The 24,946-nt window shown below is 40.8% G+C and overlaps 4 protein-coding genes across 4 annotated transcripts; 1 reads left to right on the top strand and 3 right to left on the bottom strand.

Moving 5' to 3' along the window:
- The first annotated feature begins 336 nt into the window (after positions 1-336).
- LOC143324634 (proline-serine-threonine phosphatase-interacting protein 1-like) lies at positions 337-8,450 on the top strand. Its single transcript, XM_076737315.1, has 15 exons — positions 337-482; positions 1,074-1,174; positions 2,354-2,428; positions 3,154-3,188; positions 3,294-3,400; positions 3,796-3,858; positions 4,001-4,093; positions 4,564-4,609; positions 4,814-4,893; positions 5,263-5,361; positions 6,010-6,106; positions 6,332-6,428; positions 6,671-6,735; positions 7,100-7,218; positions 7,393-8,450. Exons 1-15 carry the CDS (start codon positions 450-452, stop codon positions 7,522-7,524), a joined length of 1,242 nt encoding a protein of 413 aa, XP_076593430.1. The 5' UTR covers positions 337-449; the 3' UTR covers positions 7,525-8,450.
- Positions 8,451-8,513: 63 nt separating this feature from the next.
- Positions 8,514-12,233, bottom strand: LOC143339090 (tetraspanin-3). The gene is made up of 7 exons (XM_076760148.1): positions 12,045-12,233; positions 11,146-11,337; positions 10,883-10,957; positions 10,611-10,712; positions 10,301-10,453; positions 10,100-10,183; positions 8,514-9,675 (listed from the first exon to the last, which is right to left on the bottom strand). Exons 1-7 carry the CDS (start codon positions 12,105-12,107, stop codon positions 9,583-9,585), a joined length of 762 nt encoding a protein of 253 aa, XP_076616263.1. The 5' UTR covers positions 12,108-12,233; the 3' UTR covers positions 8,514-9,582.
- Positions 12,234-16,188: 3,955 nt separating this feature from the next.
- On the bottom strand, positions 16,189-17,226 carry nmbb (neuromedin Bb). Its single transcript, XM_076739095.1, has 3 exons — positions 17,006-17,226; positions 16,594-16,781; positions 16,189-16,497 (listed from the first exon to the last, which is right to left on the bottom strand). The coding sequence occupies exons 1-3, from the start codon at positions 17,169-17,171 to the stop codon at positions 16,444-16,446; spliced, it is 408 nt and encodes a 135-aa protein (XP_076595210.1). The 5' UTR covers positions 17,172-17,226; the 3' UTR covers positions 16,189-16,443.
- A 1,957-nt stretch (positions 17,227-19,183) lies between these two features.
- On the bottom strand, positions 19,184-24,485 carry sec11a (SEC11 homolog A, signal peptidase complex subunit). Its single transcript, XM_076760025.1, has 6 exons — positions 24,316-24,485; positions 23,623-23,732; positions 21,425-21,574; positions 21,055-21,174; positions 19,720-19,777; positions 19,184-19,602 (listed from the first exon to the last, which is right to left on the bottom strand). The coding sequence occupies exons 1-6, from the start codon at positions 24,364-24,366 to the stop codon at positions 19,552-19,554; spliced, it is 540 nt and encodes a 179-aa protein (XP_076616140.1). The 5' UTR covers positions 24,367-24,485; the 3' UTR covers positions 19,184-19,551.
- Positions 24,486-24,946: the final 461 nt, after the last annotated feature.

Below are 24,946 nucleotides of genomic sequence, written 5' to 3'. Positions count from 1 at the left end.
CTGATGCCAGCTGTGACTGAAGCTGTGCTCGATGTCTGTGTGAACTGTGAGTGAGCAAACCAACACTTTCTTCATCTGCAGCTGACAGATTGAACACACCTGGACCACACTATCTAAACAGACACCCACGGTACAAATGATCTGCAATATGTTTGACAAACCCTTACATAATAAGACTTTCTGCTCTAAGACCACTAAACGATAGTGAAAGAGATGCTGTCTCACACATGTAGCCCACACTGTGCTGACTGTGGTCAGTGACATCATGGGACAGAAGCTCTTCCTCATTCAAAATGACTCACTGACGTTTGGGCACTCACGGTTTTAAACACAGTTTGCAGGGCTAAGTAACCCACGACCTTCAGCAACTTTATTTGAATTGTTGGTGAGAGATTAAGAGAGGTTCATACTGAGGAGAGCAACTGTGCTCACTTCAAGGAATACTTGTGATGGCACCTTTGATGTTTAAAGATGCTTTCTGGGTAAGTCTATTCTTATGGTTTCATGCTTTGCTGTTTGAAAACTGAAAGATCATTGGTGTGTTTACGGCCGTGCAATAATTTAGATTTCTTACACTGTACAATGTAATTTATTCATTATACAGATAATCTAAAGTACCTACAAAACAAACTGACACTTAGATTGTCACTGGGAGACATATGCTTTATCTGAACTTGGACCAGTCATTTGTAGACCAAAACTGTCCCACATTTACACCACATTGATATCATATAATGTAATCTGTAAGTAACAGCACTCTATAGACCAGTACTGTACTTGCATGACTCCAAATTGTAGAACAAAACTTTGTTGAAGAAACTTTTTTGTTTCTGCACCATGCTACAAGTCAAGTTAGCGCTCGTTGCCTTTGCCTTATATGACAATCTGCTCTGCTCACAAAGGGCAGTTTGAAGTACTGAGCATGTTGCCATGTCACATATATTTTTGCTAAATGCTAGTTCTGCATTTTTACCACATAGTGAGTCCAGAATTGACTCAAGGTCATGTTGCAATAGTTGTTGAGCAATGTTGTTCATTGCAGTATTTCTCTAAGGTTTTTCTTCTCAATACAGGGGTCAGAATTCACCTGTCATGCCGGCTATGACGCTGTGATCCAGAGGTTACGGGATGGAAGGCAAATGTGCAAAGATGTGGAGGAGCTTTTAAAAATGAGGTATCAGTTTGTTTTTCAGTCACTGAAACCAGGGATTTGGGAAATTCTTAAAAGCATATGTTGCTTGTTTTTGTGATTGTTGTGTAATCAAAGCCATGATGGAATAGGATGAGTATGAATCGAAGTAAAGACAGTTTTTTCCAGCAAAGGCCAGCTCATCACAGAGTGACAGAGTCACTGTATTATCTTATTGCTGTGCAAAGGTTGAATACTTATCATGTGACAGCAGTATCTTAAAGTGCGCCACTCAGCAATATGAAGTTTGGAGTGTAATATCTTTAAACTTCCTAAAGAAACTGAATTTCTGGTGATCATTTGATTTAACAGTGAATCAGTCATGGTTAGCCTTCAGTAAGTCCCGCCCCGTACTTGCATCACGTCAGTTAACAATTTATCTGATTGTTGACAAATTTTTAAACTACAGATTAAACTACTCAGCACCCCTAACACCCATTACCTAGACAGTGGTAGAATGTATCTAAGTGCAGTTGTAGAGCAAGTATCTAAAACTGGCTCCACATTGATGAACTACAACATTAAAATGCTCTTACATGTATTTGTTAATGATGAAAATAGAAACATGTGTAACAACATGACATTGTGGAAAAAAAAAAACATTCTGCATAATGAACACATTGACCTTTGATACAAGTTTCTAATAATACCTCTGCACTTGTGCTTAAGTAGCATTTTGAATTAAGGACTTGAATTACTTGTGCTTAATTGTAATGAAGAACATTTAGACTGTTGTATTGAGAAAAGGATCTGAGTACTTCTTCCAGCACTGGAAAGAATTTATTCATAGAGAATAGCAGATTCATGCAAAGTTAACGTGTTAACGTGTTATTAAAGTGTAACAAAAGAGGCATCAGGCCAATGAAAGACATTTTATCAGCAAGAAAAGTACGTGTTTTATGTTATTATTAATTACAACTGTAAAGGGATTCTTGTTGCCAGATGGTGAAGGTCTGGTTTAAAAATAAATTCAATAAAAAGTCAGTTACTTGATGGGGAAGAACAAAGCCTTTTATATCTCTGTGGTGACGGGGCGGAAGGTGCAAATTATGGTATCCGCATATGAAGACAAAATACAGTGGTTGCACACTGCTTCACTTTCGTTTGGACATATGACACAGTTCAGTTTTACACAAATTCTGGGCATGTGTTTGCACTGCACAGGGCACAAGCAGAGGACAAGTATGGGAGGGAACTGGTGACTATCGCTCGCAAAGCTGGAGGACACACAGAGATCAGGTAAATGGTATTCAGAGTGTGATGGTTATCAGTACTGTATACATGTGTATTCACATACTGTACACTTGTTATATAAGTATAAGATATTGCTAAAAAAAAAAAATGTATTAAAACAAAAGGGAGTCTATATTCATTTTGTTGGAAGACTGTGATGAGTTTATAGTTTAATGCAGATTGAAACTGACCTGTAACATAAAATATAAAACATCACTCAGGCGCCTATGAGTCACATTCATTTTAGAGGAAATGCATTTCTAAGTCTGTGAGACAGAAAGAAAAAATGAGAGACTGTGTGTGTGTGTGTGTGTGTGTGTGTGTGTGTGTGTGTGTGTGTGTGTGTGTACCACACTGTACCTCCTGCAGCGACCCCTCTCTCAGTATACAGGAGGTCATTATCTGTTGCCAGTTTCCTGTCTTCTGGTAAAATAATGAACCACAGTTTTCCCTCTTTAAGCAAGTACTTGTGAGGTGACCTTGATGATACTGTGCTCAAAGTGCTCGGGTGTAGCTGTTTAGTCACCACAGTGAGACGGTTAAGTTGTGCTGACTGACTGTGACTGTGTGTTCTTAGAGAGGAATAGGCAGAAACACATGATGCTGAACTTACAGGGTATCACATGTACATCATATTATTAGTAACATTACTGTAAAATGTTAAGAGTACTACAAAAAATACATGTTATTGCATGGTCTCTGATCATATCATATTTAATGTCTTTTTCCAGCACTATGAAAGCATCTTTTGAACAATTAAAAACACGTAAGTCCATCCAGTCAACCAAAGTCCTAAATACTGCTGCTGTTCTTCTTAGTTGTGCCAAGTGCGGAGTGATTCATGTCACTGTTTTGTTGTTTTTGGCCACAGAAATCGAGAACATTGGGAACTTTCACATCCAATTGTCTGATATATTGAAAGAGGAGGTGAAAAAGCTTGAGACATTCAGAGAACGGCAGAAAGAGCAGAGGAAGAAGGTACTGGGCAATATGCGTTGCTCAACAACTGACTTAATGTACACAAATATAGAGGCCAGGCTTGATGGCTTACTCTAGCTTGAGACTTATACGGTAGAAATGGTTGCCCTTCACCTGTTTGCAGATTGAACAGGTACACAGGTGTGCAATACAAAAGTCAGTGTAATGTTTTGCAGGTGAGCTAAATAAATCATGTTCCACTTCCTACAATATCCCAGTCATTAGTAAAGATACTGAAGCTGAATAGTGTATCTCAGCATTTCTCTTCTGATCAAGTTAGAAATAATTCTGCTTCTTTGTATGAAGTTTAGTATGTATGAAGGATATACAGTGGATGAAAACACTACATCAAACTTGAAATCTGTTCATTTCGGCCCTTCTGTTTCCTCTTGTAGTTTCAAAGCATCATGGAGAAGGTTCAGAAGAAGAAGGTTTCTTTGTACAAGAAGACCATGGAGGTACAGGATCCACAGCTGATTTCATTTAAATGAGTGTTTGACATTTAATCCAGGAATCAAACATGTCTCATTTTCTCATTCTGAAGACACTGATTACTGCACATGACCATCACTGGTATAAACTGATTTCTGTCTATCACAGTCGAAGAAGAACTACGAGCTGAGATGCAGGGAGGCGGACGAGACCGAACATAGTGCTGAGAAGACGAGTGGTACCTCCAAAAACCCAGACAAGGTGCACTAACTAAATGAGCTTCCTCACTATGAAAGTATTGGCAGAACAGTTTGTGGTTTAAAGGGATTCAGATACAAACTTTCAAGGTATTTCATTTAGACCTTCTTTGCACCCCACCTCACCACAGAAATGGCCATCACTTCAGCGCTATTCATGAACTACAGGTTTCCAGAGTTTTCTGCATTTAGTGGTATAATAATGCAACATCTAGCAAGAGGAAATGATGTTCATGCGCCACTGAGGCATCTGTCATCACCAGTACATTCAATCTTAGGCAATTCCCCAAATGATTCAACTTTTGTGTATTCAGTAAAGGTGCCAAAGTAAGCTTCCCAGCACATCGGACATGTTTTGTTTCTTTTGGTGTGATGATGATGATGTTTGAATGCAATGATCTCTCAGCAGTTTTGTGATCAGAGCGTGTCACAGTGGTCATGCATGTTGCTTCCTGTGTCATATTTGTTTCACAGATTCGTCACAGGGCCAAGCAATGCAGACAGATAGCCAATGAAGCAGGTATGATCCAGAATCACATTTCATCTATGTCATGTCTATTTTTAAGCTGTATGCACTTGTATTTGTGACATTTCTCCGTACAGCTACCACTGATTATCTATTGAGGACAGCTTGAAAGAGAGTGGACAAACTCAAATTATTTCATGTGTGCTCATTGCTGTGTTTCATTTATAACTATAAAAATGACACTCTAATCTCTTGCAGAGAAGCTGTACTTTACCAACATTGTTCAGCTAGAAAGTGTTCGCCAGGACTGGGAAGAAACACACAAAAGCACATGTGAGGTACTGTGCACCATATTTCTGTTACCTGCACAGCTCTCAAACATGGCACCACCCACAACAAGAGCTCCTACCCACAAACTGAACATTACACCACATCCCCTGCAAAGTAGGATTTCATTTCATAGCACCACCCTGCTGCTGACCAGAAAGGAAATACATTTTATGTTGCACAGTGCGTTCTAAAAATAGAACATCAAACCCACGGTCATGCAGTAACATATTTGATCATGCAAGTCAACTTTTTGTTGTAAGCTATTTCAAGTTGCATTACTGTGTTCAAATGGCATGTCAGTCATTCTTAATACATTCAGATGATACAGCCAGTATACAGTAAAAGAAAAGAATCAAGTCTCTGTACATGTTTCTCAGGTGTTCCAGCAACTGGAGGGGGACCGCATCAGCATGCTCAGGTATGCTCTCTGGGACCACTGCAATCATTTCTCCATGCAGTGTGTCAAAGATGATGAGGTGAGCTCACTTTCTTTTGATTTATACGGTTTCATATGGATACAAACACAACTTCACCCCAATGTCTCATTTAAAACACTTGGTTTTAATTCAGGCACAGGTTCAAAACTTATATACAAATTAAATTTTATGTTGCAGTTTGGTTAGGGCAGTATTTTGGTTTGTACTGAGTTTAGACCACATTTCAGTAGGGTTAGGGGCAATCAGATTTTAAAACCTTAATCTGATCATTTTATGACATGTAGCAGCACAGCTCTGGCAATGGCAGTCAACAGGACTGTGGGTCGCTCCACCTCTCTGGTCCTGACTGAAATATCTCAGCAATCACAAAAAAGAAGTTTTAGATAATTTTTTTTTAATACCACCTTTGTGATCCCAAGAGGATGTACTAATTAGTAAATGTTAGCATGCTAACATGCTAAACTAAGATTTTGAACATGATACCTGGAAGAACTACATAATACTGTATAACTGCTAAACATCAACATGTTAACAGTCCTTTAGCTCAAAGCATTGCTGCAGATAAGTAGAGCCCCAATGCTAGTTGTTTCCATGGGTAACTGCACTTTGCGCCGTTGAACTTTTGAGTTGCACAGGAACATTGCACAGCTCTGATTTCTGAGAAATTGCCTCCTGCTTTAAAAACAGTTTTACGAGGAGGTGAGGAAGCTGCTGGAACAGTGTGACATCACGGCGGACAACAACTGCTTCATAGAGACGAAAGGCACAGGATCGAGGCCTCCAGGTGAGCTGTCAGGGTGGGCCAGGCATTTGACATGATGAGACAGTTTTAGAGGCTACTACAAACTTGAACACATCAAACTTGAAGTGGAAAAGTGCCATCAAAAAAACCCCCAAAAAAAACAGAGTGCAACTCAACTTGTAGACTTTCTGTTTCGGTCAACACGCAGGCAGAAAGCAACTCTAGATCTCACTTCTCAAATGAGCAGCTTCCCTTTTCTCCTCACAGAGCCCATTTTGTTTGAGAGCTACTACCAGGCGGACATGTCCAGGAACACCAATGGCCAAGCTCATTTCACAGCAGGAGGAGACACCATGATGAGGAGGTGTGCACCTTTGATGAGGTGTCAGGAGGAGACAGCATTGTTATTGTACAACCTGCCAGGAGTAAGAAGATAACACATGAGCGCTGGCAGGTTGTTGTGGCAGTAAGAAAATGCTCTCTCCTCCTGGTTCATCTTCCTTCATTTTCTTCTTCTTCTTGACCAAATTTGGACCTATTTGTTCATTGTGTGTTTGTCCTAAATATCTCTCCTGGCCTGCATCACTCTGGTCGCCTTCTTGCAAGTTCTGTGAGCATCAATGTGGACAGTCTTCAAAACGTACCTTCAGCATGGACATCTACTGACGAGTGTAAGTACTGCATTCACTTGTTAGACCTCTCTTGTATTGTTGGGTCTAATGTTATTTCAGCCTCTTTGTGCTCTGAGTGGATCTTTTGTATTGGAATATGGATTCTCATATTCAAAACTGTGCCCGCATAATCTTACATTTGAACTTTTAGCAGCTGCAAAGGTACACATAACTCTTAAAAAGAAATCTGCTCCAGATGTGTTGAAATAAAATCACAATACAGTAGTGACTCATTTTCATACAATTCAAACAGTCCATATAAATCAGTCAGGAAGCCTTAATTGAATGAAACATCAATGTTCTGTGCACAATCTGTTTAAAGAAGTTAACATTTCCCATTTGCCTGCTATAACTCTGTCTTCAGCTCAGAATTCGGACGGAGGATATGCCCCCCTACCAGGCCTCCAGTGTGCACCCTCACTGGCCACACTTCACACAGCTGATGAAGACAATTACATTGTACTTTATGAATTTGCGGCACAGGTGATCACTATGAACACACTATCTAGTCTTACTGAGTATAGTTGTCCATAGCAGAGTAAAACTACTCTGATTGCACAGTATGTTAAAAAAGATATTAGGTAAGAGATTTCAGTGAAAAAAGGCTTGGTCACTCATCTGTAACACTTGTCATCTTTGTTCATATTGACCGGTCAGGAAAGAGATGAGCTGTCGGTCAGCAGAGGGGACGTGGTCCAAGTGCTGCAGCGAGAAGAAGATGGCTGGTGGCTAGTGGACAGGAATGGGCTGGTTGGACTGGTGCCAGGAAACTATCTGGGCAAAATCTAAACATGCATGCACACACAGACAGAAAACAGAGTCAAATACACACAGAGAAAAGACATCACACACAGTCACACACCAAAACACATGCATGTGCATATGCTTAGAAATAGCAGTATGCATCCTGTGTCAAATGTGCACATGCCACTTCACCCACACATTCACACATCTATCTCACACACACACACACACACACACACACACACACACACACACACACCTTTACACTCAAACAGATGTTCAAACTTCAAGCGTCCTTTAGAAGGTAGTAGGTTACTTGAGCAATTCACCAGAGTTATGAAAAGTCTTCATCAGAGAGAGAGAGTACACACTAATTGATTTTGAGCCCTTAAATGCACAAATAGCCTAAATTTTCAACACGGTAAAGACGTTTTGTCTGCTTGCACAACTAAGGGCTGCAAATCAATCAGTGTGCTCCGTCCCTTTATTTATAAGAACGTATGTTAGTAAAACAGTCATTTTTTAGATGAGCACCTGTCTGCAAGAGATCATGTGTCACAGATGTGTCAGATATTTACAAATGATACGATGAACTCAATAGTGCAAGTGTGTCTAAGGATGATCCAACAGTCGACGTGCGATAAATTACATGTTGAACTAGCACGTGGTTTGGTTTTATCTCTCAGGTTCTATGTGTCATTTCTATGTTTTTGTGTGTGTTTGTGAGCTAGGGAAGATAGATGGTTACATGTTCTATATGTAATTATATATCTGCTGCCCATAAGGTATTTTTGTGTACCCCCGGGGAGACCATTAGTAGCATGGTAGCAGCTAATGGAGATCAAAAATATAATTTATATAATTGAGGAAACTATTCTCGCATCTGTCAACTGATGGCACTGTTGTTCGCTTAAACTATTCATTCATTCTTTTCATGTGACTGATAATAAATATGAAATCATTACTTCTGCATGTATTGTTTAACTGGTAATATATCCACTTTCATATGCAGCCATGCGGAAGAAATGAAACAGTCAAGTTGAAATGAGTTTATTCGCCTCCTCTCTGCTCTCCAGTTGATACACAATATTTGTCATGTTTTTTTCTGTGGCACTAGCTAAATATCTAGGGGTCAACTTAACAGCTCAAAAATATCAAAACAGTGCACAATTTCACAAAAATGTAGAAAATAATGTGTCATGAGGAAGTAAGTAACAAACTAAGAGAAGGAATTCTCAGACTGTAACAAACTGAACCTACGCATACACAGGTCTTCAGGTAACACTGATAATACTCGTACTAATAGCACTGAGACTAAAAGGTTCATTCACAATTTATATACTGGCAGTGCCTCACTAGTGAAGCCTGACTCAGAGAGCATCCACACCAAAACAGAATGTACATTATTCACAACCTGAATATTTGCGAATATGAAGAACTCTTTCTACCAAACATGGCTTTGAGAGTCAAAACAGAGCTGCTCCACAGTCTAAAAGGTAAAGATAAAATGATGACATAAAATCACTGAATTTGTCTCTCCGTGGTAAAAAGTTGTTTCCATTTTCACAAGGTCAAGCCATGTTCTCAGGAATAGTGTACATGTTTTTTTTACGCATAGATTTTCCATTTTAACGACCGTGAAATATCTCCAGAGCTCCAGTCGTAGTGCAAACTAGCACGTGAGGAAATACATTCCATTCAACACCCCCAACCATAATTTCACACATATCCTCCAAATTACATCATCATCCTCACCGGTGATGAGCCCGAATTTTATGAAGCCACAATTAGTAGAAAAACAAAATCTGCATCAACAACAATAATGTCAATTAGCCATATACAACTTTGGCTTCTGTAAATATTTCAGTATTTGTAAGAAAAACGAACATTTAAAGTAAGAGTAACTTACAAAGCATGTCAATAAATAACTGGTTTCCCCTTGAGCCCCCGCTCACCCAAACCACATCATCAGTGTCAGCTACTTTATCATGAATTGTGCAAGGTGTGCTTGAGCTTATATAACTACAGCTGAAATCTACTGTGGACATGTCTGGTGACGCTCCTTTTGATTTTCTGAGTGCTTCGTTTGGCGAGCTGCGTCCTTCATGCATAGCTGTTGGTTGTGACCAGCAGCTCGTACGCTGGGTCATGACTCCTCCTGCACAGCACCACACAGGCACAGAGCATGCCCAGCATCTGCAGGGAGAAAGTAAGAGAACAAAAAAAAACAAACAAACTGTTATTTGAGTGTGTATGCTCTTCAGTAACTGGATAAACAAATCATGAAGAAGCGTCATCTTTTCACACACGCAGGATGCACGGTGTGTATAATGAGTGTAACATTAGCTGACTGAACATGCTGTCTTGGTCGCTGCTTTGGGAGCAGAGGTTTCCTGGTCAGCAGCAGTCACGCTGAGCTGCTCCACACAGCAGAAATCCTTTGACACAATTAGGTCAAAGCTACTGTCGGCTCGGTCTGAGCAGACAGAGATTATTGCAGCTTTAATTGTGCTCCCAATAAACATGCTTTTACTTGATTCAAATAAAGTTGCATCGTATTTGCAGCTAAAAACTAACACACACCCTGCTGATAGTGTCACTTTTCAGGTGACCTCCTTACCTGTATAGATGCAAAAGTGAGAGCAGCCCATATGACATACATCATGATCTCCTTTAACTTCTTCACGACAAGAGCTTCACAACCCTAAGACAGAAAATACATCACATTATTCACAACATTTCATCGGTTGTGCCACGGGGGGGAAAATCCCTGGCAGACATAATGATAGCTGGTGTGCTCCTACACTCGAGCTGTTAGTACCTCTTGGTAGAGATCTGCTGGTCGGGTGAGAGTACCGGTGCAGTTACTGATGCTGGGCTGACAGCAGCTGACTGGAACACTGTTGTTCTTGGATTCTTTAAACCAGCGTGTGTTCCTCCAGTCAGAGTAGTTGTGAATGCCGCAGCAATGCAGCTAACAGGAGGACAGAGAGGAATGGTGAGGGGAAATCTGCAGAGTCTGGAGCTCAGAGTACCACATGTTTCACAATGTCAATCTGAAATACACATACATCCAAACAACACACATGAAAAGGCATAAAAATGTTCGTTTTCTTGGCGTTTCTTCTCACCTGCCTCTGCACATAGTCTATAGCGCGGCTGGGAGCGTCAGTGTTGGTGCCGTTGTATTCGTTGTAAACCTTCTGGATGGAGTGATTCACTTCATCTTCTACCTGAAACAAAAGCACAGCAGTGTTACTGCCCCCGTTCAGTGACTGCACTGCTTTTAGATGTTATCTCTAAGGAAGAATTTTTCACATCTTTATAAAAACTAATTTACAACGCAGGCCCTTAGGCAACACTCTCATCCTCAGGGATTTGTGATACATGAGACAGCGTTTACCTTCGCCCTGTATATGTAGCCAAGCACCACCACCACACACTCTGTGACAAACACCAGCAGGAGAATGGCAGCAAACTGAAACGACAACCAAGACACATTGTTCAGAGGCGCACTGCGAAGGTGAGTTAGAAACAAAACAGCATTGACATTGTTTTGGGGCCTCCTCGTGCTCTCTATGGTATGTAGCAGAAATGCTGCGTGTATGTTGTGCCACTGCAGTCAGCTGATTTTAAAGGATGCCAGTCAAAGCAGTCCACACTCACAGTTGCCAAACCACAGGAGCTTTCACGAATTGTTGCACAGCAGCCGATCAAGCCGATGACGAAGAGAAGAGTCCCGACTGCTATTATTATAACAGCAGGAATCAAAGTGTACACGTCTTCGAAGAAGTGGTCATAGTCGTCATATGTGATGAACACGTAGGCTCCAATGTAGCATAAAATTCCAGCTGCAGCCTGCAGAGTGAAACGGAGAAACAGAGGTCAGTGTGGGATGTTGTAGAGCAGTTTATACCATCTCCCCTGTAAGTAAATCTGAATCTAAGACAGCAGTATAACGGTATACAGGCAGAGGTAAAGAATTTGGTAGAAACATGCATTTTTTGAAAAATAAGTCCAGTGTCACATAGAAAACATTTAGCTCCAGCCAAAGAACAGCAAAGGCAAAGACTGGTGCAGTGTGAACTGAGCCACGTTATCTCCACAGTATTCACACATGCTGGGATGGATTGCATTCCTTACACTAAACCACTTAGAGCTCTGTTCATCCTTTCCGTTTTCAATATACAGTTATCTAAGTCCATCTCTGCTGGCCTGTTCATCTCATGACACACTCCGCTCAGACAGCACTGCAGGTGAACTCAGCCGCCGCTTCAGTACCTGCCAGCTGCTGCATAACGTCACAGCTACAACTTGTGGGCGGCAGCTACCCACACACTGTATCTCGCTCCCGTCGCATTATTATTGTTGTTGTTATTATTGTCTGTCCACTTAGCAGCCCTCAGCAAACACTAAAGTCATTCTGTGTCCGTGAACCTTTCGTCTCGAAAGCGTCTCGGCAGACCGCAGCGCATCTCTGGCGCAGTTTGCTAGCTTGCTAACGCTCCGCATCCCTGGCCTCACTCGGATGCTGCACATTGTTCAAACATCTGTCGTTTTCTTACCCAAAATATGAGATTGAGAAAAACCAAGACGGTTTTGGATGACGTAATTCCACACTGCCCCATGGTAATGTGAGCTGTGAAGTGAAAACTGGACCTATATTAAAAATATATATATATATATATACTGATGCACCTGCAGCTTTGCTGTTACAATAATAAAATGGCTTCGGTGGTCCTGCCCCACTGTGCAGATTCCTCTGGGCTCGACCAATCAAATCGCAACAAAGAAATTAAGGCAAAAGGTCACGTGCTCGGATGACATCACCATTCAAAACAAACAGGCTGATGGAGGACGCTGCAAACGGAGCCCTGCAACACTAGCATATTATACATTTTATTACATTGTATGTTACTAATTTGAAGTTTGTGCGGCAGTGAATCGCTGCAGCTTCGTCTCCTGCCTCATTACACAGCCCATCATGAAATGATCCTGTTCACAAACATTCAATATGACGCCTGAGGGTGATATTTAGCTTCCCTTGTACACCACAGAATGAATGTAAGTGAATACACTGAGACAGAGTGAGGCAGAAGCGTGAGAAAAGCATGATCACAAAACAAAGGGTGTATTTACGTACATCCAGTGCTCAGTTATACTAGCTCAGGTATGATGAGTACTGTGAGTACACAGCTTGCACTGATGCTGGTTGAATGGCTGCATCAGCATTGAGATGCGTTCAGGTGCAGTGTAGGTTTTACGACAGAAGGTGGCAGTGTAGCATTGTTCCACTGGCATAAAATGTGTGAGAGGAAGACATATAAAGATTAAGCACTTATTAAGTACACCCTACAACCATATGGTAATCTTATACTCACCACATACATTTTTCATATGTTGAGTTTCAGGCTTGAATTAATTAATATATACACATTGCACCCACACAATCCCTCGACAAAAATGAATGAATGGAAGAGACATGTGATGTACCTCTTCTTTCTTTATTTAAAACTATGAAACCTATTTATCTCCTCTGAGCGCAGGATTGATTACTCACTTGAATCTTAGTGCCTTAAAGTCTTGATTTTATTGGGTTAAAACTAACCACATTTGTCTCTGTCTGCTTTTGGTGCTCAAATAGAAGCCAATGCTACTACTGTTGACACAGCATACATTCATAATGTGAATTATGCAGCAAGGCTACCTGTTCTTCCTGTTGGCTATAAATTGAGGCATTATTATAACAGAACTATACAAAACCAAGAAAGATGCAAATGTGCTGAGTGACGAAGACAGGATACCAAAAGTCAAGGCATAAACATATGTATGCCTGTGACTTTGGATCATATGCTTCCAGCTTCCACTGCAGTGGCTGTGTTACAGTTTGAGTGTATGAAAATCACAGATTTATCTATGAAAAATGATGGATGTTTGTTTAATATGGCTAATGGACTTGGTTGAGTTCACACATTTTCTCCTCTTTTACATGTCAGACAAAAACAGAAGATTTATTTTCATACACGTGAGTCAGTGCAGTGACAAAATGAAAAGAGGATATCAAATCACTCTTGCATGAATGCTAATTGAGTTGCCTTGACGGGATATCACTTTCTGCATGTTAAACACAACAATGTCCTCCTGTCTGTTGTGTTTGCTCAAATTAGAATGCCCTCACATGATAAGTGAAACACATTTACAACCAAAGCTTTAATTAGTGAAAGACAAAAAGAAACCAATGAAATACTGTAAATCATGACATTACTGAGCCATTACTGAGCTAAATTTGTCAGACAGCAGCAGTTTAGGATAACTGGAATTATTTTGCAGCCATATTTCTGCCTGTAGCTACTACACACAAGCCACATGAACATTTCATTTCAATTATTTAATCACATCACATCTTTTACTGTCCTCTTAAATGCCCATCCCCATGCATTTCCAAGCTTTGGTCATTGTTAGATACAATCCAATGTATGATGAATATTTAAAATAATGTATTGTTGCCTGTATTCACTCCAGCCAACAAAATGAAAAAAATAAAATAAAATCAGATCTGTGCAGGAATAACAATTTCTTTTCCAGGAAGTTCATTTTATGGTGGTCTTCTCTTTGGCAAGCATCGACCCTCCTGTGAATTTAGACGCAGAGCTGTTCATTTGTGCAGGTCGACAGAAGGAGGGATTACTGGATAAATCTGAACACATAAAGGAATGAAGCGTTTATGTGAGCAGACATTCAAAGTAAACACAGGGTTCAGAGATGCTAAATCGAACCTCTTATTCCCCCAAGAGTGAAGAATACACTGTGAGAGCTCTCAGCAGAGACATTTCTTTTCTCAGCAGTTAACACTGCAACATGTTTGGATCTGCAATTTTAATTCATGAGAGGACTGTTATATTCTGTTATGCACACATTCACACATACACAGATTAATGATTATAGCATCAACACGTTGAGCTGCACTGTGCAACAAATTAACTCTTGCCTGCATGTCAAATGAATTCATAAAAGACACAGTGTTTGATGAAATTTATCTCAACATTTGCATCTGTGCTATCAATGAGAAACAATGAGGTATGGCTGACTCATTAGTTTACGATATAATGTCCTGAATTTCAGCTGTTATAAGTGTTTTCATTGCAAAGACCAAGGAACAGTTTGTGCATTCACCCAAAAGGAACAAATCAGCCAAAAAACCCTGAAGAATATGTTTTCAAATTGCTCACTCTCCTCGAATGCTTCCTCAAATGTAAGTTTGAATGCTTTTACTTTGGGCACTTAGATTACCTCTAACCTGTCGAGTTATTTGTCAAATTGTACCCAATTTTACAACCTACTAACCTACTTGTGTACAATGTTCTGCACCTGAGGGCTCCAGGATCTCGAGGCTGTTATTTGGCAAAATCATGACTGCGTGTTTATCGAGAAAAAGAAAACAATTTCTTGTCCTCCACTCACCAAGACTTAAGTTTGCATTGAAAGACTCTGAACAGACACCTAATCATACTCTTTGTTTACTGCAAATTCATTGAGAGCATACACTAAAATTTCAGTTTACCGGGTACACCTTGAGAAAATTAATTAATATAACCTGAAATTATCAACTTAATGGTCAATTTGTGTGACTGTGATGACCCAGTTTAAAACAATAAGGGTAGACAAATAATTAGGAACACCTCTCAGTATCATGCAATACATACAAGTTGATTCAACACCAGTTTCAACACAAGCTGAACACAGAGCCTGCATGAAGGGAGGAATATTACTGGATGGTTGTATCAGTCTACATTAGTTTTAGCTCGGTGCACCTAATAAACTGGCAGCTGTATGTGTGTTCATTCTGATACACTTATCGGGCCACAACTGTGGAGTTATCCAGATATCGAGACTCACAACTTTCATCTCTCGCTTGAATAGTGGATTTATAGTCTGTATGTTTCCACCCACCACTTTCGACAGGGAGCATATTCCTCACCTTGAAAATGACATATAACAGCAGACAAAGCATTGTGGGAGGGTTATTGAAATAGCTTACCCATTACCTACAAAAGATCAGCCCAAGGCAGAGAATGGGCCATCTCACTTCACCACTATTGATCGAAAGAACAGATCATCCCTTTATGCAAAGGACAGGGAGAGTGCAAAAGATAATATCGATCTCATGTTGAAATATTCAGGAAACTGGAAAATGTGATTTATATAAGCTGCCTACATCTGTATTTATATAAGTGTTATTTTGGAAAATGCCTTTGGCACAAATATGAAAAAAAAAAAAAAAATCATACTCATGCTGACCAATCAGCCCTTTGTGTGGGGCCTATAAATACGGGTTGTGAAGGTCGCAGACCCCCGTGAGGAAAACAGAAAGGTGAAAAACTCAATGTGAAAGTTTGCATGTTGTAAAGACCAACATTTAGCTACAACTATAGAAACTTTTCTCTTTTCGTTTTGGAACTTTAAGCGACACGTGCACAATGAAGCCACAATGAAGAATGAGTCATATTTCTCATTAAAGGGGCTCGAGACATGATCTTTTCTGTCTTCTCCATAATCAGACACTGATACTGATATTGATACCCAGAAGCCATAATGAAGTACTGAATGCTTTCTTACATCAGTCCGTGCTGGTGTTAATTGGGTCAGGACCTCATAAATCAAACCAAATCTGTCAATTTACCATGATTCATCAACAAAAGTCACAGTAATGCAAATAATTATTTTATTTAATATAAATAACTTTAAACGACAAGACAGTGCGACATATCATCATCAAAACAAATTGAAAAACCTTCACGTGTATTGCAAATGGCACATGAGCTGTAGACTAAGTATGACAGATACAGTAAATTGCAGTGATGATGAGCTGGACACTGTAGATTGTGTCTAATTTCTTTATTTAAACCCATGGGGCCGGATGGCCGGGGATCCGTGTTCATGCGTGCCAGACGTTCATCTTCTGTATCACTTTCTGCTTTGGATGTAGCTCTCTAAAATCTTCATCAACAAGTCCGCCTCCTGAAACCGTACATAAAAGCAAAATTACAGAATGATCATATCAGTCATTTTGGTGACAGAAAAAATAAAATAAAATTGAATAAAAGAAGTACTCGCCTGATTTTTCGAGCGGCTCTCTTGTGTATCCACCTGCGCTTGCAACGCCACCCGCAGGAACTCTTGGAAAAGCTCCCCGAGAGCGCTCTGCTCCGCCGGCAGGGTCACCTCCAGAGCATCAACGCCCTGTCCCTCACCTGCAGGCAGCAGGGGGGTATCCATCACGCTCTTTTTACCCATGAAATGTCCTGCCGAATCAAAGAAAAATCCCATTAATTTGGATTACAGATAGATATTAGATTAAGTAAGACCTGAATGAGGGGCACGACAAATTCAACATGGTTAGAGGCATGGTCATGAAAAAACAAATGTATCACACGTAGAAAATATCAGAAATGAAAATTATTAGAGTCCCTCCAACACAAACATGACTGATGGATCCACAGCTGTGTACCCAGGAGATGATTCTTACCTGTAGCCCAGAGATTGCCTCTTGGATTCACTTTAATTTTTGCAACTTTATTCCTAAGCTCAGTCAGGTCGAAACTGACAGCGGCGGACAAAGACACGAAAGAAAAGAAGACGAGGTAAGTAAATAAGCCACAGTGGCAAACAGTATTCAGTGTAAACCCTCTCATGTCAACGCGGAGTGGCGAGCTGTCCACCAAGGCGCAAATGTCCAAGCGTCTCCTGCGGGTCGTGGATTGCTCAGACGCATCCTGCTTTTATAGTCTCTCCTGAGCGGGGTGGGCTCCGTTTATGTTGCGTGTACTTTTTATTTAGCCAGCTGCGTGAATCGAAACGTCCTCAGTCATTGACAAGGTTCCGTGCGGCTTTTACGCACCACGCGTGTCATCTGTAACGCACGGCAGATGTAAATGTTTGCTGAAAAACCGTCTTCTCTCAACTAGATGAGCAACAACGTAACATTGTGCTAATAATCAGCGATGAGTGATTAAGCGTTGATTGCATTTCCCCCCGTTAAAGGTTAAAATGATTTCAAGTTTTTAGCCATGGTTTGGTGAACTGATGGAGGCATCACGCACAAACAGCTGTTATTCGACCAAGAGTTCCTCAAAAACATTCATCATGCTCTTACAGTTCATATGAACAGATCAAATATAATATACCACAACATACAGTGTACTGAAGCCATCAGTGAAGGCTCCCTAAACACTGAATTCATTCCTTGGAGTTTGTGTACTGTTTGTGTGAATTGTGTGACCAGATCAAAATGGCAGAGGTGACAGCTAATGCTTCCTTCTAGGGCAACACATATAGTAATTTCCTGCCCAAGTCCCTCTAGCCCCCAACCCCAGGCTCTCAGGGACAGGCCCAGCACCCTTACAATGAGCAACATGACATTTGGCCAGCCGCAGCATGCTGCTGCGATCACCATCAGTCCTCTGAGGACAGGAGAACCTGCTGATTCTCTCTGTTAATTTAGAGCTGATAAGACAGGCCTCTTTGTCACTTCAGGGTGCTAAAGTTACAAGTTCAGTGAAAGGGCCGCAGCTTGTATCTTGCTCTTTTAATAACCTTTGGCATTCACACAACATACTTGTGATTTCAGACATTCTGCACAGCTGAATGTCATGTCAATTAGAAGACTGTCTGACCATCACAGCATCACTCTCACTACGCTCACAGATGAGATGAACTGAGACAGCCATGGTTTTATGCTATGTGGTATTTTCATTAAAAGACACGATGGATATTTGCATCTCGCGCTCAAACAATTGATTCATGCATCAAGGGCCACAGTTACAACACAATGCTTTGTTGGCTCAGGGTTACAACAATAATAAAACTGCTGAAGTTGATCCGAAAACAAATTAAGTTTAAAAGCACACTGCATCAACTCTAATCAGTTTAATGTCCTAATCCACAAGTTCTCTTGTTTAGTCATGACCACTGAAGCACATTGTTTTTGTGTCAAACTGCTGAAAATAGCAGCGGTAAAAGGCCCCACCTGACAGGAGGTGTAACAGTTCCTCTGAGTACAGTTTTCATTAGACTTTCAAGTGGATCCATATGGAATTATACTGTATGTTGATAATACCACTGTATGATTACTGGTACATTCTGGGGCTGAATAGCCCCATTCACCTTGATAAAATGAACACTGAAGTGTGCTCACATTGTATAAATGAAGAGAAGAGCAACAAGGTTAATGCTTGAAGCACTAGTGAAAAGCTCAGCCGTCTTTAAGAGGCACAGCCTGTGCCCCACTCCACTGACCTTTATGTTAGAAAGTTACCAACTAAGCCACTATGCCCTTTTACACGAAAATGTGAGATCAAGAGTACTGTTTTTTAATTTGACTGCGGCTGGTACTGGCTCCATAGAATATTTGGATGATTTCGATTACTTCTCTATAAAACAATACACTGCTCAACATTATGAGTAACAAAAAAGTCCATTTAATGTGAGTTTCTATTTCACAGCACCACAAATAGAAACATTTAATTTTCCTTCAAAGACATTTTGCTCATCTCTTGTTAAAACAAGTGCTGGCAGAAGACATTCCTACTTTAATGTGAAAGAATTTGATTCTGCACATTCATAAAACCAGATGTAGGGTAGACGTCCTCTGCAGTGGCTTTAGTGACAAAGTAAACGAGACAAAGAGGTGAAGTAATCCATAGTGAATGGTAACCAGATTTCATATTTAATATCATTCATATTCAGTTGTCATAAAATACTTCACATATCTTTTCCAAAGACAATGATTCAACAGGAAAGAAACAAGACTTAATTGATCTCGATGAATGCTCTTTCACATTCGGAGGATTACAAATAAAGATCGATTTCAAACTAAATCTAGCCTAGTTCCCTCACAAAAATATTTTTAAAGCTTGGATTTTTCAAATGTAAACACCCTATCCACATTTCTACAAAATGTTCAAACAAATGGTACAAAAGAGCCAGTTGGGTTAACTTAGTTCTGTTTTGAAAGGCATGACTGAGGCTTCCTGGACGTAGTTTATTCTTCTGGAGTCCTGAAGTTTGGGCACCTCACTCCCGATGGACCAACACAAAGAGACCCAACATGAAGAGAACCGCATACTGCAACGGAAACACAGCAGAATCGGCAAATTAGATGATCACGCTGAACATTTTGAGGCGTAAAGATGGAACAATTCTCATCAGCTGGGACTGGTGCGACTGGGTCCACCAACTTACTTTGAACTTAGGGTAATCGTTCATGAGAATGGTGACAATTCCAATGTATGGCACAAACCTGCAGATGACAGAGATGCTTACAGTCAGGAAATATCACTGATGCATCATAGCTGTATGTTTGTAAATGATAACATTTCCCACAGTATACAACTTAAGTCGTGAATTAAAAACTTTCGTGACTCTTGTTAGCATAAGGGACGTAATCAGACATTACAGAAGGGCAGCAGCTAACTTTATTACTTAAGTGCTTTATCAAGCATTTGCTTTAAAATCGCTTCATGAAGGGTTCAAAATGGACAGAAACAGAAGGCATATCTGTGTCTTACATTTCTTTGCAAAGAGAACCTGTTATCATGTGTTTCTCCACTGTAAGGTTACCCTTTCCATACGCCAGAGACAAAGCAGGCGGCGTCATTTCCTGTCATTCATCGTATGAGCTACACAAGGCGCGGCATTGGCTGGCTTACTGCTTTCACCTGAGAAGATGTTTCCACAGGGTATGCTTTTTTGATATTTGCTGCCAACTATTTTCAGAATCAATTTTAATCCATGTAATCGATTAGCTGTTGCAGCCCGACATCACAGGAAGCAGAAATGAATGGGACCTAAGCAGTAAAATTAGAAATGACGGTAAAACATATCAAAATAAACCAAAGCGTTCAATGCCCGTCCTGATAACAGGAGCCAGGGACGAGGGGCACACCGGTCACTCAGTTACTGATGGTAATTGTGGGCATGTGTGTGTCAGTGGGGCGTAGTGTTGTTGTCAGTTTTGCTTGTGGCAGACAGGGGAGAGTAGTGAGCCCTTAGTAACAGCATATGTAGTAAAGTTACAAAGTCATGCTCTCTGTTTGAACACTGCATGTCGGTCAGACCTCCTGACAATACACCTCTCGTACAGCTTGACAAGCACTGATGAGGATGACCTGCGTAAGTCTTTGTTCAATATAAATTAACAGCAAAGCAAAGATAATATAACAACCCCAATCCCCAAATCTGAAACAGAAAAAATGTGAATTTGCTGCATTTTGCACATGGCCTTGTAAGCAGGGCTATCACACTCGATTCCATTAAACTCAACAAGTGTGGCTTTTACTGATTCCACCCCCTGCACGAAAGCCTTGGTCACACATATTGTTTTATCATATAGCCTAAAAGAATATTGATCTAATACATATTCTCTGCTAGGCTTTTAATTGGTTGTAATTTTCCTCCAGTGCTGAGGTACAAACATATCTTGCTGATACTTGTGGCCTCTACTGCATGGCAGATTATCTGTTTTGTGATGTTATTAAGACTTCTGTATTATAGATTTTCTCCACACTAGCTACTTACCCTCTAGCTCGTCCCACCACATCTTTTTTCTCCAGCCAGTGTTGGCCCTGCTTGTACAGTCCTCTGTCATCCACTGCATTGTTGTCCCCTTTGGTCAGGAACTTAATGTCCCCATTTTCCCTGTGGACAAAGTGATTTTAGACAACAATGTACACCAGTTCCTCGTTTTTCAACACATCTGTGTCTGGATGAGGATTCATGGTAAGTGTGAAATATCACAGACGCCTCTCGAGCATTTTTAGATGCATGAGCTTTTCAATGCAGTTCAACACTACGAATGCTCAGGTTTGATGCACAGGCTTGGCACTCAGTGATACGGAAAGTACAACTTACTCATTGACAACAACATAAATAAAACATGTATTCATACTTTTCATGGATCTTTAGTACTCTGTGTACTATTGGGATTTCTCTGCCTTCTATTCTGAAGACGACGATCTCTCCGACTCTGATGGGATCCTCTACCCGGTTGGTGAGAAACAGCAGATCTCCTCTGTGGAAAGCTGGCTCCATACTGCCACTGAAATGAATGGCAGACACACAAAAAATTAGAGATCAGGACAGACCATTTGATGCTTGGTGCTTTCACACCAAACCTGTTGGGTTATGTTAAAAAGAATCCAGGTCAGTTTGCCCAGATAGTACAGTTCATTTGGGCTGGTGTGAAAGCTGTCAATCAAACCCTGGTGTGGACCAAAAAACCAGACTGAGACTGCTTGAAAAGGTGGGTCTCAGTCTGCTGTCAAGCAGTTTGTGGAGTGAAAGCAAGCGAACAACCACAGCGTTTGATCATAGCAGATATGTGATTTTAGCATTACTTCAAAAGCTAAACTACTAATAAATCCCTCTGCAGACTGAAACTGTTCAGGAAGTGATCTAATAATCAACCTGTATAAGCAACGCAATCATTTAGTAACAATGGTAACACATGTATGTGCTGATTTTCCCTGATTAATAGGTCAAAAGCTGTTAAAACTGCTGTACTTAGTGTACTTTGTCAGTTCATAAAGTCCATTAAAAAGTGCGTGACAGCTATCCCACAGTAATAAGCCCTGTATCACATGGCTCATTTTCATGCTCTACCTGTTAGCATTGTTATCATCATTTCATTGTGAGCTCCTTGTGACAACAAAGAACATACATATACATATCAGAAGCATTAAAGTGCTGCATAAACTTCTGACCAATCAGTGAGTCACCTGTCAGTCTGTATGACTTCATGTCTACTCCTCTTGGTTCATTTGTAAAAACCCAGTGTGAAAAGGAGCCGAACAAGAGCCAAAATGCAACAATGTATGATTTTGCTGCTAATGCTATGAATTGTTGCTATTCTTGAAGTTTCTTCCATTTTGCCCTGTTAAAGGATGTTTCTTGTTTCCTTACCCACATCGACGACATGGGCTGTGTTTACACCTGGCATTAACATGGGTCTTGGGTGATCTGATTAAAAGTGGACAGCTGAGAAACACAGCCAGTCACACCTGTATCTATCATGCATCCCCAAGGTGTCCAGCTGACCACTTGGGTTCAGATCTTGTTAATGCTTACATCATTTCCACTACACAGTCAAAGGGCCACGCACACAGTTACTACATATCACCAGATTTGTTAGACGTGGGCTAACAGCTGGCACAGAAAACTAAAATGTTTTAAGAACTAACATACATGTATGGCCAGTTGAGAGTATCAGGCCGAGTCATTTATGACTTGCAGATGAGCGCTAGGCAAGATGAAAAAGGAAGTTGTGCTCTAACCACACTGCTCCACTTTTCAAATGTTGGTGCACTGTCACCAAAACAGCCACCATGTCTGCATCAGTGAGGTATGTTCCTCTTACATCATTATCAGGGACACGTCAGTGGCATTTACACCGCAAAAGATATGTCCAGTTGTGACTGATCACCTTGGACTTGTGTCAATACCAGGAGTAAACCGGGTCAATCTTTACATGACCAGGTATAACTGGAGCTAAACAAATGGACTCTGGGCAAACAGTCAAACTTCCCTTCCCAAATGGTGACGTTCATGTGATCTTTCAAGGAGTCATGTTTTCCATGTGGAAACTAATAAAATCTGATTCTGTGCTCGTACAACAGAGACGTAAGCAATTCTTCGTGGTTGTTTAATTCAGACTGAGGGCGTGGGTGACGCTCACCATATCACCATTTAAATTACAATCCTGTGACTCTGCCTCTCCAGCTGATGGACACGTTTTGTGGTGTAATGTAGTCTAAATGTTTGCAATTAGCTACCAAAGCCCTCACCTCTTAGTGTCTCCCTATAATAATTCATAGCTGTTTGAGGGAAAATTTGAACACCCAAAAACCATAATTGTGTATTTTGTTGATGTACAAACCTTCAGCATGAAGCCAACAGTAACTTCATAGATACATACACTGTCCTCTTCTGTGCTAGACTGTATGTACATCCATGCAGAAATCACAGGTTCGTTACTATTCAGGGAAAGTTAGCCAAGTTCTCACAACACTAACTCTCATCAGCAGAGGCTGGAAATGCCAAATTAAGATGTAACAAGACTGAAAAACCCAACTCATGAGACCCACTTACCTGAGAACAACAACAATTGGACTTTCACTACCAGTCACAACCATCAGTCCCTTCCAGATCATCAGCGCAGAGGAAACAATCATACCAAAGTTCAGCACCTGGTAATAGAGCTGCAAACAGAAAAGCAATATTCACGTTTGTAAATGCTGTGTGTGCCAATATACGTGTAAATGAGACCATTTCATGTGTAAACTAGCTAAGGAACAACTGAGGCTAGTAGTGAAGTCTTGGATTTTTGCACCATATGTCTGAGATTCGTTAACCCTATCCTCATTAGTTTCCACAAAGGGGTCGCTAGTCTACTTGGGGTCCGCTGAAAATAAGAAAAATAAAGAGATAGTCACATGATGAGATTTATTTCACTGGCGGATCACTGGAAAGCACGTCTGCCATTAGACTTTAGCTAACAGTGCCATGACAATAGTGTGGTAAAATGAGGAAAACAGCTAGCTACACTGAAGTCAGGATTAATGTTTAAACACGGTTTCTGAGTGTATTTTACGCCGCAGCACAAATGGGATATTTCGAAAGACACGTGTGCATAAAACAGTTCACTTTATATGTAGGTAACAAGTGACAGACAGGCTGCAACGTGAAGAAGCGGTCGACGGCTAGTTGCCGCTAGCTCTGAGGTCCCTGATCATACAAAGAGGCGGTCGTAACATCAGAGTAAACTAATGCTCGGGTACCTACCTGCCGCTTGTTCATGCGACGAACATCGTCAAGAAAGTCTAAAGATAACATTGCTGCAAATACTACTGGGTAGAAAAAGCACCTAAATCACATTAAAACGTTTAAAGTCACGGGCATATGGATGCACGGTCAAGCAGCGAAACTTGCATCCGAATCTTCCGGGTGCGCTCAACCGGAAGTCCCGCCCGCCTGCGAGCGCTGTGTTGAGGTGTCAGTTCAGGATACGAGAGCGCGCGGAGGGGCCCTCCAAAAGCAGCCGACTGGAACGTGCTGCGTCCTGTGTTTGCTCAGCGGTGCTGTACTGAGGGTTAAGACCTGCCAAAATGTGATGAGTGACAGAGTTCAGTTAAAATATGGAAAATAATTTGTCATTTGATTTGATTTAAAGCAGCGGGAGGCCAATTATTATTGTAGCAGCCAAAAAGAATGATTAGATAGTTGTTATTGTGTGGTAATTTAGCCATATGCAACACAGAGGAACTCGCAGGAAGTAAAACAGGACCCACCTTAAAGGCAGTGTCATGTCAGTTGGACTTTAGTTTTTCCAAAACATTTTTTTTTTTCCAGTAGAATTTGTGCAAAGTAAAGCTAGTTGATAACTTTGTCATTTGCTGGGCAGGAAGCACTAGTT

This window comes from Chaetodon auriga, chromosome 1 (genome assembly GCF_051107435.1).
Source record: "Chaetodon auriga isolate fChaAug3 chromosome 1, fChaAug3.hap1, whole genome shotgun sequence".
Classification (NCBI taxonomy): domain Eukaryota; kingdom Metazoa; phylum Chordata; class Actinopteri; order Chaetodontiformes; family Chaetodontidae; genus Chaetodon; species Chaetodon auriga.
This window is presented reverse-complemented; position numbering and strand designations above follow the sequence as displayed.